The sequence below is a fragment of the Aquarana catesbeiana genome, linkage group LG12 (assembly GCF_042186555.1).
Source record: "Aquarana catesbeiana isolate 2022-GZ linkage group LG12, ASM4218655v1, whole genome shotgun sequence".
NCBI lineage: Eukaryota > Metazoa > Chordata > Amphibia > Anura > Ranidae > Aquarana > Aquarana catesbeiana.
The window spans coordinates 82,526,835-82,542,215 of NC_133335.1; the positions used below are offsets into that span (position 1 = coordinate 82,526,835).

The window sequence follows — 15,381 nt, forward strand, 5'->3', positions numbered from 1 at the left end:
TGTCTTCCGCCTCTGCCGGTTCTTCTCCTCTCTCCGGGTCTTCTCCGCTTTCCGCTGATGTCTTCTAGTCCTCTCCAGTTCTTCTCCCTCTGTCTGCTGTCTTCTACCTCTGCTGGGTCTTCTCCGCTGTCTTCTCCCTCTGTTCTTCTTCCGATATTGAATCGTGGTTCTCTCCCACTCTAATGCTGCATGTGCGGTGTGCCACTACTTATATTGGCATGGGGCAGGGTCACCGGAGGCCCATCGCTTATGACGTCACCGCCCATCATGCCCCGGGTGGTGACATCATAAGGTGCGGGCCTCCGGATGACGTCAACCAGTGACCCCACCCCATACCAATATAAGTAGTGACACATCACGCTCCCAGCCAGTGCCGGGACAAGGTCATCTGGTGCCCTGGGCAAAGATGGAAAACTGTGCCCCCCCCCGCCGCTGTGAAAGCTACAATGCCTACAGACGATGGGATCTATACTGGGGATTTGTTAAATACTAGTATTGGCGGCGATCAGTGACTTAGGCGCGGTTCACACTGGGGAAACTTGTCACGCCCCATTCAGTACAATGAAACCATTCTAATCAGAGCGACAGGACACAGCACATCAGGGCACATCAGGGCACAGGTCACAGTACATCAAGGCACAGCACATCAGGGCACAGCACATCAGGGTACAGAGCACATTAGGGTACAGAGCACATCAGGGCACAGCACATCAGGGTACAGGGCACATCAGGGTACAGGGCACATCAGGGCACGGGGCACAAAGCACATCAGGGTACAGAGCATATCAGGGTACAGAGCACATCAGGGCACAGCACATCAGGGTACAGAGCACATCAGGGCACAGCACATCAGGGTACAGGGCACATCAGGGCACACAGCACATCAGGGCACGGGGCACAAAGCACATCAGGGCACGGAGCACATCAGGGCATGGAGCACATCAGGGTAAGGGGCACATCAGGGTAAGGAGTACATCAGGGTACATGGCACATCAGGGCACGGGGCACATAGCACATCAGGGTACAGAGCACATCAGGGTACAGGGCACATCAGGGCACATAGCACATCAGGACACTGGGCACGGAGCACATCAGGGCACGGAGCACATCAGGGCACAGAGCACATCAGGGTAAGGAGCACATCAGGGCACATGGCACATCAGGACACGGGGCACATCAGGGCACGGGGCACATCAGGGCACGGAGCACATCAGGGCACGGAGCACATCAGGGCACGGGGGCATAGGGCACATCAGGGCACATAATGGCACATATCAGGGCACATCATGGGGCACATCAGGGCACATTATAGGGCACGTCAGGGCACATCATGGGACACATCAGGGCACATCATGGGGCACGTCAGGGCACATCATGTTGCACGTCAGGGCACATTATAGGGCACGTCAGGGCAAATCATGGGGCACATCAGGGCACATTATAGGGCACGTCAGGGCACATTATGGGACACATTAGGGCACATCATGGGGCACATCAGGGCACATCATGGAGCACGTCAGGGCACATTATAGGGCACGTCAGGGCACATCATGGGGCACATCAGGGCACATCATGGGGCACATCAGGGCACATCATAGGGCACATAGCACATTAAGGGGCACATTGTTTACTAGCCTGCATGCAGAGAAGCGCTGGAAGCATCTGTGATAAGTTCTCTGTCTCATATCACGCTGCTCCCCGGTGGCCCCTCCTCTCTTCTCGTCCATTCCAGATGATGTCACAAGCAAATAGGGAAGGACAAGAAGAGAGGAGGGGAGCGCTGCTCTGCATGCATCTCGATCTATCCGTCAGGCGCCTGTTGTCAGCGATTGACGGGTAGATCCTCCAATGCAAGACAGAAACTCCGCCTGATAGGGAAGTGAGAGGCGGGGCGGGGCTGGTCTCAGGCTTGTGCCGGGTGCAGGAGTGCACTCGGCACATGTTAAAAATTATCAATTTTCGCGCGGCCGGTGTTGTAAACTCTGCATAGGTAGCAGGAATTTTTACAACACCGGTTCACTGGCGCTTCTATTGTGCCCCTCTTCCTTCAGTAAATGGTCCCGCCCAGGGCATCCGTCCCTTCTGCCCCCCCCTGTACTGGCCCTGCTCCCAGCAAAAGAGCGAGAAGACAGTAGAGAAGACAGGGCAGAGGCAGAAGACAGCGGACAGAGGGAGAGGAACCGGAGAGGGCTGGAAGACATCAGCAGAGAGCGGAGAAGACCTGGAGAGAGGAGAAGAACCAGCTGAGGCAGATAACATCAGCGGAGGAGGCAGAAGACTTTGCCAGAAGAGCCGGAGAAGAAATCGGAAGTGATGCCGGAGCTGCCTTAATAAATTACTTTAAAAACCTGTGTACTGTGTTTTATTTTTGACACTTTTTTTAGGTGAATGGGTAGGGGTACAATGTACCCGATACTAATTTACATAGGGTGGGGGGGCCAGGATCTGGGGGCCCCCTTGTTAAAGGGGGCTTCCAGATTCCGATAAGCTCCCCGCCTGCAGACCCCAACAACCAACGGCCAGGGTTGTCGGGAAGAGGCCCTTGTCCTCATCAACATGGAGACAAAGTGCTTTGGGGTGGGGGCACAGGGCCCCCCTTGCCCCAAAGCACCCACCCCTCCATGTTGAGGGCATGCAGCCTGGTTTGGTTCAGGAGGGGGGCGCTCGCTTGTCCCCACCCCTGTTCCTGACCTGTCGGGCTGTGTGCTCGGATAAGGGTCTGGCATGGATTTTGGGGGGGACCCCCATGCAGTTTTGGGAGATTCCCTTTAAAATCCATACCAGACCAAAGGGCCTGATATGCTCTTCGAGATGGAACCCATACCGTTTTTTTTTTTTTTTTTTTTTTATTTGGCGTGGAGTTCCCCTTCAAGTTCATCAGAGCACAAGTCGCATGCCAAAGTCGGATCAGTTAAGACAGCGATCCGACTTCAGTAATATTCAATGGGCTGAAGTAGGATCAAAGTTGGACCAAAGTATTGCAGTGACTACTTTGAAGTCGGCACGATTTGAAGTCGTACTAATATGAATCGTTGTCATTGGAAATCACGGGGAACGACTTGTTACATAGTTACATAGTAGGTTAGGTTGAAAAAAGACACAAGTCCAAGCTATGTGTGTGATTATATGTCAGTATTACATTGTATATCCCTGTATGTTGCGGTCATTCAGGTGCTTATATAATAGTTTTTTATACTATCAATGCCCCCCCCCCCTGCTGAGACCACCGCCTGTGGAAGGGAATTCCACATCCTTGCGCTCTTACAGTAAAGAACCCTCTACGTAGTTTATGGTTAAACCTCTTTTCTTCTAATTTTAATAAGTGGCGGCCACGTGTCTTGTTAAATTCTCCCTTTCGCGAAAAAGTTTTATCCCTATTGTTGGGTCACCAGTATGTTATTTGTAAATTTAAATCATATCCCCTCTCAAGCATCTATTCTCCAGAGAGAATAAGTTCAGTGCTTGCAACCTTTCCTCATAACAAACATATCCTCCAGACCCTTTATTAGCTTTGTTGCCCTTCTTTGTACTCGCTCCATTTCCAGTACATCCTTCCTGAGTCCCAAGTCGCAGGACAAGTCATACAAGTATGAAAGAGGCCTAAATTATAGTATATGGCAGTGAAATCCTGCTGCAGTCCAGAAAAAGTAATACATGAACTACTTCTCAAATCGCACTACTTGAAATCGTATCTTTTAAGACACTGCCATTGAAACACATTAGATGCTACTTCAGGTACGATTTGTAAATCGTATGTCGTGCCTAAAGTCGTACTGGTGTGACCGAGGGCTTAGGCAAACACCATTTTTTTTTTATTACAAGAATTTTTATTGGGTTTAAGCATAGCAATGGGCAGAGCAGAAACTAGGGGGGGCGCATGCCCCAGTGACACACCTAGGTGGGCGCTGCCAGGGGTTCTGCCCCCACACGCACTGGGAACTGCTGCCACCCAATCAAGTGTAATGGAAAGGCATCGCCCGGTGCATTGTTTGCCAAATACTGGAGAATCAAATAGGAGGGAGAGCGCATGGGCACACTAGCGCTAAATCACTCTGCTCATCCTGCCCGCGCTATAGAATGGCATTCCATCTATGTTGCTAAGCAACAGTAGCTGCAGCGTCGCTTTGGGATACTTTTCTATAGGACGGCCGGGCAGAAGAATCTGAGTGATTCAGCGCTAGTGCGCCCTGGACTAGAGGGGGGGGTACAGAGGAGGCCCTTAACTAGGAAATGGTGGTTGGTGTGGCAAAGGCCACTGGATGGGGGGGTATAAGAGAGATACTGGACTAGGTGAGGGGGTGGTCCAGAGTATCTCCCTTGGTACCCCACCTATCCAGATTATGAGGTCCCAGATTAGGAGAGGGGGAGTCTGGAGGCCCTTGTCTAGGGCAGCAGATGTCTGAAGGCCCTGGACTGTGAGAGAAGGATTGTGGAGGCCCTCTGGACTAGAAAAGAGGGTGTCTGAAGGACCAGCCAGCTTCAGGGAGAAAAAGCGTGGATCTAAAGCCTGCATGGGCCCTGGAGGGTGAGTTCACAACATAAATGAGGACATTTATCAATTGTTACAAGTAATGTCCCACTGGGGTTGATTTACTAAAACTGGAGAGTACAAAATCTGGTGCAGCTCTGCATAGAGACCAATCAGCTTCCAGGTTTTATTGTCAAAGCTTAATTACACAAGCTGAAGTTAGAAGCTGATTGGCTACCAGGCACAGCTGCACCAGATTTTGCACTCTCCAGTTTTAGTGCATCAACCCCATTACGTCCAAAAAATAATGTCCTTCAGTGCTTTAAAAAAAATATTGTCCTTCAATGCTGCCTGACAAATTGTAAACATGTATTTGGTCAAACAAAATCAGTCAGCATTCCTGGCTCAATTATTTACATTCAACTGCCTGCTGAGGAATGCCTCAGTCGGCAATGAATGGAACCAGAATGACCACCAGTGACCACCGGCGTAGTAGCAACCATGAGCCCTGAGTGGGAAGCGGTCAATCATTTAGTGGAGACAGTAATACTGCCACTAAAGAATGACAGTCCATTTAGCTCCCCTGTTGTCTTAAAGAGGTGTTCCCATTTAAAAAAAAAAAAAAATTAAAAATACTGCAGCTGCTGACTTTTAATCAGACGCTTTCCTGTCCCTGGGTCCAGCGATGCAGGGGATCGAAGCACCGCTCGTCCCCCCCTAGCGCTCGGCGGCGCCGGCATTTTAACTGTGGGCGCCTGGCTGTGGCTTCATAGCCGGGCACCCACTGCGCATGCGCGAGCGGCACCGTGTGCCCTAATTGGCCCCTCAGTCATCTGGGACCTGTAATGGGTCCCAGATGATTGACAAGAGGGAGGGAGCAGAGCTGAGCCCTTCCTGTGCCGAGGGGGAAGTGATGTCACCAGCCCAGGCACTGAAAGAGGCCGACTACGAGGGACCCCCTAGCAACAGGCATTTAGAGGTGAGTAAAAAAAATTTAAAATTTCCAATTTTTTTTTAGGAACATTCATGCATTTTTTTTTTTTTTTTCGGGTGGAACACCACTTTAAGCACAAACAGCTAGAGTTCGAGGTGAACCCTGTATATCCCCAAACTGGGGCCTCATCCCTAGTTGTCATCTCATAACAGGAAGTTACTGAAGAGATATCTTCATAGCAAGATCATCAAGTTTTATTTTAATGAAAGCTGCAGATTTAAAACTACAATAAAAATGCTTTAGAAATGATTTTTACATGGTAAAGCTAATATGAGGTTTTAGAGATCGGGGTTCAAAATACTTTAATTTGCGCAGTGCAAATTTTACAGATGTATTATTCAGACAAATGTATAAACTGATATATAAATATTCTCTTACCACTAACATCCTTCCCAAGAATTCCTTTTGCTTGTTTGACGGTAACTTTCACACATAAAATTGGTGGCTGAAAACAAAAGGTGTGGAGTCTCAAAATCATCTCATTTACACCACATATGCTCGATCTGACTTATCACTAACAATATACCTGACTGCAGAGATTTCAGAGACCAGCATGCAATCGTCACCAATGGGAGTCTAACTCTTATGGCTTAAGGTCTACTTTACTTATCTGATTCCTTCACCCCACCGGTGCCACATTTGGCACCTTTCAGGGGAGGGATACCCATTTTTGACAGGTACCTTGTCCCCACTTCTGTTGGACCCCGCCGCTGCGAGGTCCGTTAGAAATTCGGCCCCCCTCCACCTCCCCCTGCTGCCCGGCCAGTAAGAGACCAAAGTGAGATTCGGGCATGCGCAGTAGGGACCCCTTACCAGTGTTCTATCGAGAAATGCCCTCTGTCGAAAAATGCCTCCGATGGATCTGCACATGCGCAGTACGCAATGTCACTCCAGCTGATATGTTGATCAGCTGGCGTGACGTCAATGCGGTGCATGCGCAGATTGTCGGAGGCAGTATCTGATGATCTGCTAAGTGCCGAGAGAGAATGAAATTGTCAGATTAGAATGGTTCTATTGCACAGAATGGGATGCTACTTGTCAGGTGACTAGGTCGCCTGACAAGTCGTCCCAGTGTGAACCGAGGCTAAAGGTGGCCCTAGATGGATCGAAATTTTGATCCGTGTGTGGCCACTGCCAGTCAACAGAAGTCAATCTATCAGTTGACTTCTGTTGAACAGATCTGTTGGAAAAAAGTTGCTCAATCAGCAGCTGCAGCCCATTGCTGCAGCTGCTGATTTGTGTATTCTGACAGCTGAGGAGTCCTCCCTGCTGTCTGGATACAATAGTCGAGTGGAGATTATCCCCCAAACCACCTTGAATGGGTGGATGAAGGAATCGGTTCAGATATTTTTCCTTGCCTGCTGGCTGAAGGACAAAACTGAGCCATGTATGGGCAGCATAAACTGTTTCCACTGTATGTATCACATCACTCTTCTGATCGGATCATCTTGTACGATGAAAATCCCTATGTCATATCACCATTGTGTTTTATTTATACAAATTTGTGGGTCTAAATGAACTGTACTTTGTCCTGCTACAAATACAGCCTTCAATAGTATGCTGCAGTCACCTCAAGGCCTTTAACACTTTCAAGGATGGCTTTATGTTCCTCCGGATCCATGTTGAAGGCCTGTAAGAAACAAAGGATTACCACAACTTCCAAAATATGGAATGGGCTCTGTAATGCTGCTTATCACTTTATTATTATTATTATTACATATTATCATTATTTTCTCACTATTCTGTGTGTGTATATATATATATATATATATATATATATATATATATATATATATATACATAAATACACACACACACACATATATATACATACATATACACACATATACACACAGTATCTCACAAAAGTGAGTACACCCCTCACATTTTTGTAAATATTTTATTCTATCTTTTCATGTGACAACACTGAAGAAATTACACTTTGCTACAATGTAAAGTAGTGAGTGTACAGCTTGTATAACAGTGTAAATTTGCTGCCCCCTCAAAATAACTCAACACACAGCCATTAATGTCTAACCCACTGGCAACAAAAGTGAGTACACCCCTAAGTGAGCCCTAAGTGGGCCCAATTAGCCATTTTCCCTCTCCGGCAGCCGGCAGGGCCACCATCAGGGGGGTACAGCCGATACACATGTCCCGGGCCCAAGCCTCTGGAGGGGCCCGGGGCTTGGCAACCAGGAAGTGTGTAGGTGAGAGGAGCCGCAGGAGACATAGTGCAGGACAGGCGTCGGAGGCTAAGCACATACTAAGCACAGCAAGTTGGCAGGGCTGGGCCTCGGGAGATGTTATGAGGGAGGGACTTAACAGCCTTTGAGTTGCTCTTTAGCTGAGGAGGCTGCTCCGCCTCATGCTGCCTCCTTAGCCAATAGGTACACAGGGTGGACTGTCCATCACTGCAGAGCCTCATGCTTCCTGTGTTGGAGAGACAGAATACCTCTGCAAGAAGTTGCTGCAGAGATTGAGGCGAGTGAAAAAAAAAAAAAATAAGTGCTTCCCTGAAGCTGTTGGAAGACATGTACATAGCTCCCAACTGTCCCTGATTTTGAGGTACTGTCCCTGATTTTGAGGGACTGTCCCTGATTTGGAGCAATGTCCCTCTGTCCCTCTTTCCTCCTCATTTGTCCCTCATTTTGGTCTGATCCATATAGTTGTATATAAAATGCATTTTTTTATCTTACAAAAAGCGTTTACATTTTAAAAGCCAATATAAAGGAATAGTAGTGGTAAAAAAGCCTTTCTTGATTTAAGTAACCATTTTTTTGGTAAATTGTCCTTTAAGGGGGTGTGACAGGGGGCGTGTCCTATGCCTATATACGTTTGTTAGTAGGTGTCCCTCATTCCTATCTTAAAATGTTGGGAGGTATGCATGTACAGTGCACAGCCTGTGCTCCTCTGGTAATATCAATCACTGTATTGCCAGGCCTATTGCTGTCCTTTTAGCGGGGTGAAAGTAACTACACATGTGTAGCATAGGTGTCAGCTGATGTCACCATGGTAAAAGGACAGCAATATGGGTAGCATTACAGTGACTGTTATTAGTCTAGGTTCACTAAACTAGCCAATGCTCTGAAAAGCAATCCATGCAGATCGCTTTTCAGGCCCCTTTCACATGAGTGGTCCGATCGGGTCCTCCTGTCCATATTTGAGGCAAACATGATCGGACCACCCATTGGTCTCTATGGAACAGCAGATTTAAATGGAAATTTGTCTGTTTACACCCGCCTACCTCCAATCTGATCTGGCGAAAGGAAAAGATGGAAGGCCTCCATTCCCCTCTGTCTAGCGGGATTAGAGGGTAGTAGTGTGTAAACGGACAGCACAGATCTGTCAGTTGCCTGCTCAGCTCAGCAAGGGATCCGTGGACAGGTCCCCTGCTGAGAAAAACTGAATCGGCCCCTGTGAAGATCGCAGCTAGAGTGCAGATAAGGCCGGCCATAGCAAGTTTGAATCTCGGTCTGTTTAGCAGAGACTGGCTGAGATTCAGACTATGTATGGGCACTATGTATGAATGTACCCAAGTTGATCAATCGATCAACTTAAGTACAACCAGCCTTTCAGATTTTACATACAATTATCGCTAGCAGCTCTTGTTGCCACTAACAATAATCACTGTGTTCTCCTGGCGGGAGCGGTTTTCCTGCCCCCCCACCAGTAGAATACAATGGCTCCATGGGATGGATTCCCCCATCAACACTGTCTGTGTTGATGGGAATCGAGCAAATTTTTTCCTGCAACTCATGGGACACAGATGGGGAAAAAAAACGAATGGGGTTTTAACTCTTTCATAATGGGAAAAAAGTGCTTGCTTTATATATACTTTAGTATTATACATAACTGAAACATCTAACAGGGTTATGTCATTGCAGGAGATTTCCCCTCACTTTCTGTCTTGATGGCACCAGAACAGGAAGTGAGGGAATCTCCCTGTGGGGATATAGCCAGCAATTGTTTCCATATATATATATACAGTTGTGCTCATAAGTTTACATACCCTGGCAGAATTTATGATTTCGTGGCCATTTTTCAGAGAATATGAATGATAACACAAAATAATTCTTTCACTCGTGGTTAGTGTTTGGCTGAAGCCATTTATTATCAATCAGCTGTGTTTACTCTTTTTAAATCATAATGACAAAAGAAATCACCCAAATAACCCTGATTAAAAGTTTACATACCCCAGTTCTTAATACTGTGTATTGCCCTCTTTACCATCAATGACAGCTTGAAGTCTTTTGTGGTATTTGTCAATGAGGCTCTTTATCTTCTCAGATGGTAAAGCGGCCCATTCCTCTTGGCAAAAAGTCTCCAATTCCTGTAAATTGTTGGGCTGTCTTGCATGAACTGCATGTTTGAGATCTCTCCAGAGTGGCTCAATGATATTGAGGTCAGGAGACTGAGATGAGCACTCCAGAACCTTCATTTTATTCTGCTGTAGCCAATGGCAGGTCGACTTGGCCTTGTGTTTTGGATCATTGTCATGTTGGAATGTCCAAGTACGTCCCATGAGCAGCTTCCTGGCTGATGAATGCAAATGTTCCTATAGTATTTTTTTGATAACATACTGCATTCATCTTGCCATCAGCTTTGACCAAATTTCCTGTTGCCTTTGTAGCTCACACATTCCCAAAACATCAGTGATCTACCTCCATGTTTCACGGTAGGAATGGTGTACCTTTCATCATAGGCCTTGTTGACTTCTCTCCAAATTAAGCGTTTAAGGTTGTGGTGAAAAGCTCAATTTTGGTCTCATCACTCCAAATGACTTTGTGCCAGAAGGTTTGAGGCTTGTCTCTGTACTGTTTGGCATATTGTAAGTGGGATACTTTGTGGCATTTGCGTAGTAATGGCTTTCTTCTGGCGACTCGACCGTGCAGCCCATCTTTCTTCAAGTGCCTCCTTATAGCGGGATTCCGGCCACCTAAAAAAAAAATTTAAAGTCAGCAGCTACAAACACTGTAGCTGCTGACTTTAAATAAGTAGACTTACCTGTCCTGGGTGCCTGCGATGTTGGCTGCCCGAGGCCGACCCGTCTCTCGGCTCTCGGGTCACGGCACCCTAATCCTAGGTAAGGGAAACAGGCAGTGGAGCCTTGCGGCTTCACTGCCAGTTTCCTACTGCTTTTTCAAACATTTCCAAATGTTTTTTTTTTTTTTTTTTAGGATTTTTGGTGGCATTTCTATTTCCAGGGTGGCCCTCCACTTTATTGTGCATCCTGAAGCCACACCACATTTTCAGAGAGTCCTGTATTTCACCTGAAGTTATTTGTGGGTTTTTCTTTGCATCCCAAACAATTTTCCTGGCAGTCGTGGCTGAAATTTTAGTTGGTCTACCTGACCATGGTTTGGTTTCAACAGAACCCCTCATTTTCCACTTCTTGATTAGAGTTTAAACACTGCTGATTGGCATTCTCCATTCCTTGGATATCTTTTTATATCCCTTTCCTGTTTTATACAGTTCAACTACCTTTTCCCGCAGATTCTTTGACAATTCTTTTGCTTTCCCCATGACTCAGAATCCAGAAATGACAGTGCAGCACTAGATGAAAGATGAAAGGGTCTGTCAGGAGTCCAGAAACTCATTGACCTTTTATACACACACACTAATTACAAGCAAATAGATCACAGGTGAGGATGGTTACCTTTAATAGCCATTCAAACCCCTTTGTGTCAACTTGTGTGCATGTTATCAGGCCAAAATTACCAGGGTGTGTAAACTTTTGATCAGGGTCATTTGGGTAGTTTCTGTTGTCTGTTTTCTTAAGCCAAACACTAACCATGAGTGAAAGAAAAGTTTTTGTGTTATCATTCATATTCTCTGAAAAATGGCCAAGAAATCGTAAATTCTGCCAGGGTATGTAAACTTATGAGCACAACTGTATATAAAATATAATATATAATATGGACATTATAAGGCAACAATTGCAAGCTATTTCCCCACAGTGAGATTCCCCCACTTCCTGTTCTGTTGACACTAAGACGGGAAGTGAGGGGAAATCTCATGCAATGATATAACCCTATTAGATGTTCTAGTTATGTATAAAAAGTATATATAAAGCAAGCACATTTTTTTCCATTTTGGCTAAATTATGGAAGAGTTAAAACCACATTCTTTTTTTTTACCACCTGTGTCCCATTGTGAGGTCCCATAGACACAACAGGTAGTGAGAGAAAATGCCCTTGGAGACAGTTGCCATCAGACCTGGAGTCCCAGAATAGAGGAGATGGGACTGGAGGAGGAGGACATGGGATAGAGGACATGGAGTGGAGGAGATGGGACTGAAGGAGGATAAGGACATGGGACTGGAGGAGGAGAAGGAGATGGGACTGGAGGAAGAGAAGGAGATGGGACTGGATTAGGAGAAGGAGATGGGATGGAGGAGGAGGAGGATGTGGGATGGAGGAGGAGGAGGATGTGGGATGGAGGAGGAGGAGGATGTGGGATGGAGGAGATGGGACTGGAGGAGGAGGAGGAGGATGGAGGAGATGGGACTGGAGGAGAATAAGGACATGGGATAGAGGAGATGGGACTGGAGGAGGACAAGGATATGGGACTGGAGGAGGAGAAGAGATGGGACTGGAGGAGGAGGAGGACATGGGATGGAGGAGATGGGACTGGAGGAGGAGGAGGACATGGTATGGAGGAGATGGGACTGGAGGAGGAGGACATGGGGTGGAGGAGATGGGACTGAAGAAGGAGGTGGATGTGGGATGGAGGAGATGGGACTGGAGGAGGATGTTGAATGGGGGAGATGGGACTGGAGGAGGAGGATGTAGGATCGAGGAGATGGGACTGGAGAAGGAGGATGATGTAGGATCGAGGAGATGGGACTGGAGGAGGAGGAGGATGTGGGATGAAGGAGATAGGACTGGAGGTGGAGGAGGATGTCAGATGGAGGAGATGGGACTGGGGGAGGAGGTAGGATGGAGGAGATGGGACTGGGGGAGGAGGTAGGATGGAGGAGATGGGACTGGAGGAGGAGGTAGGATGGAGGAGATGGGACTGGATGAGGAGGAGATGGGACTGGAGGAGAATAAGGACATTGGATGGAGGAGATGGGACTGGAGAAGATTGACATTTTCCAAATTATAGTAAATATCAAGGTGAAAAACAATAACAATTTCATTTGGGTACAGTGTTGCATGACCGCGCAATTGTCATTCAAAGTGTGACAGCGCTGAAAGCTGAAAAATGGCTTTGGCAGGAAGGGGGTGAAAGTGCCTGGTATTAAGGTGGTTAAAGTGTATTTTTTCCAAATAAATTGTGTTTGGAAAACTGCTGAGCAAATACAAAGTGACATAAAAAGTTGCAACGATCATCATTTTATTTTCTAGGGTCGCTGCTAAAAAAAAAAGTATAATATTTGTGGGTTATAAGTAATTTTCTAGCAAAAAATACTACTTTAAACTTGTAAACAAAAAGTGACAGAAAAAGCCTGGTCTTCAAGTGGTTAAAAAGTCAGTAAAATTCTGACTTAATACTGAATCACCATCGATCATTTTGTTAGCACAGTGTCGAACATAAGAGGTTTTGAGCAATCTCCATTTTTATTTTCCAATGTTTACATGCCAAGTATACACGAGTCCCATAGTCACATGTCCACTATACAGTTTAGGAACATCCAGATAAGAGATGTCAGTTTAATCACGTGAAAGACAGTTTTGCTGAAACCATCATGAACAAGACAGAGCAGCCAAGAGATGTCAGTCCTACTTGGATAGATTATGGTGTGGTGGCACTTATGGTGACAGTAATAGGAATGTATATGCGAATTAGAGATGCGTATGTGTTTGGTTTCGGAATCGTTCATTATGTTAATAATTTAGTTTCGTCATATTCGTTATGTTAGAATGATTTTTCAGAATTCATTTTGTACATTGGGATTGGTTTCCTATATATTTGTTATTTCTCAATTGATTTGAAATTCTAATATTGGAGGATGGCTATATGCGTTCCATTTTATTTTATTCTAATCTATTCTATTTTTTTCTGTTCTATTCTACTCTATTCTATTATTTTATTTTATATTCTATTCTTTCCTTTTCTTTAATATTCTATTCTTCTATCCTAAAGTAGATAAGTCAAGGTATATGTATTATAGGTTAACAATTGATGTAATTTTCTCATATCAGATATACTTTGGAGGTTACTATTTGATTTGATAATGAATTCTCATTAGGGTGGTGTATTAATTCATAATCCGTATCAACCTCCTATTTTTAGTTTATGAATTTAATATGTGTCATTTCTGGTTTATTTGTTATATCTGCTTAGCGATGTTGGTCTTGACTTTTTTTATTCTAAAATAGGTTTATTCCCTTTTCTGTTTATTATGTATATGCTTGGTAAAATCTATTCTATTCTTTTATATTTTATTATAATATGTTTTCCTCTATTCTATTCCTTTATTTTTTTATTCTATTCTATTCTGTTTTAATCTATTTTATTTGAATGCATTCTTTTCTATTCCATTCTATTCTATTCTTTTCTATAAAGCAGCCAAAGTAGGAATCATCATCTTGTTTCACTTTAATACATTACTGAATTTATTGCAATATGTTTCCATTTCGAATTTGAATACTTTTTTGAATTTGGATAATTCTTTTCACTATCATTTATTTTGGATTCATTGAAATCTGTTACTATTGCGATTCATAGATTCGTATACATCTGAATCTCCGAATAATGACAATTTCTCTTTCACAATATTTTTATTGAAAGAAAAATGGTTGAAAATGACAACATGTATACCACAAACTAATAGGCCTCTTACATGGTATAACCAGTAAAACAAAGAGAGACAAAAGGTAACCAGGGGAGGGTGCCTCAATACTATTATGATCTTTTAGGGTAATGGCGAACCATGCGGCTCTCAATGGTTAAAGCCTGAAGAATGCACTAAGCATCATGTAAAAAAATACCATGCAGTACCTGAGATTGATCCATGTTCATTTACAAAGATAAAGCCTGAAAACCACTCAGGGATTAGAGAAAACGATCCCGTATGCCTCCTGATGTACAAGCGAATTCTGAAGTTTTATCCATAATGAAACAAATCGCACATGTCTATTTCAAACTAGTTATGTTATTAAAGTGTAAAGCCATAGACCTGTAGAACGTTCGGAAGAGAAAGGACCGGAATCGTTCATCTGAGCATTCAATGGTGCTTTCATGGACTTGACAAATTTTGAAGGACTTTTTATTTGCGTACAATGTCAATGCCTCGATTTTCGATTGACGATTTTGGTGTGCACAGAAGTGATGTAAACTTGCACACAACTTTTAGACACTCTCACCATCTACTGTATTTAGGAAATGATTACCGTATTAATCAGCATAAAACACATACCTTAATTTTATGAGGGAAGTTTCAGGAAAAAACTTACATTTTAAATAAAGAACTTTGAAACAAAATAAGGGTCAGTGCCCATCAATGCAGCCTGATCTGTGCCCATATGCAGCCTCACCATTGCCCATCATTGCAGCCTGATCTGTGCCCATATGCAGCCTCACCATTGCCCAATAATGCAGCCTGATCTGTGCCCATATGCAGCCTCACCATTGCCCAATAATGCAGCCTGATCTGTGCCCAAATGCAGCCTCACCATTTCCCATCATTGCAGCCTGATCTGTGCCCATATGCAGCCTCGCCATTGCCCATCAATGCAGCCTGATCTGTGCCCATATGCAGCCTCACCATTGCCCAATAATGCAGCCTGATCTGTGTCCATATGCAGCCTCACCAGTGCCCATCAATGCAGCCTGATCAGTGCCCATATGCAGCCTTACCATTACCCATTATTGCAACCTGGTCTGTGCAGGATTACACAGAGGGATCCCCTGTGTACTCAGCAGTCACACAGTCCCGCCTCTTATGATAGACAGAACACTGGTCCTGTGC

At 45.0% G+C, this 15,381-nt stretch overlaps 1 protein-coding gene across 3 annotated transcripts in view; it reads right to left on the reverse strand.

The window, feature by feature from the left end:
- The window catches only part of UNC13D (unc-13 homolog D), a 235,702-nt gene that overhangs the window by 147,568 nt on the left and 72,753 nt on the right, over positions 1 to 15,381 (reverse strand). For all 3 annotated transcript variants that reach the window (XM_073608142.1, XM_073608143.1, XM_073608140.1), the window contains 2 exons: positions 7,033 to 7,092; positions 5,841 to 5,907 (listed from right to left, as the gene is read on the reverse strand). In XM_073608142.1, coding sequence (XP_073464243.1) covers positions 5,841 to 5,907; positions 7,033 to 7,092 — 127 coding nt within the window. The remainder of the gene's footprint in view (positions 1 to 5,840; positions 5,908 to 7,032; positions 7,093 to 15,381) is intronic.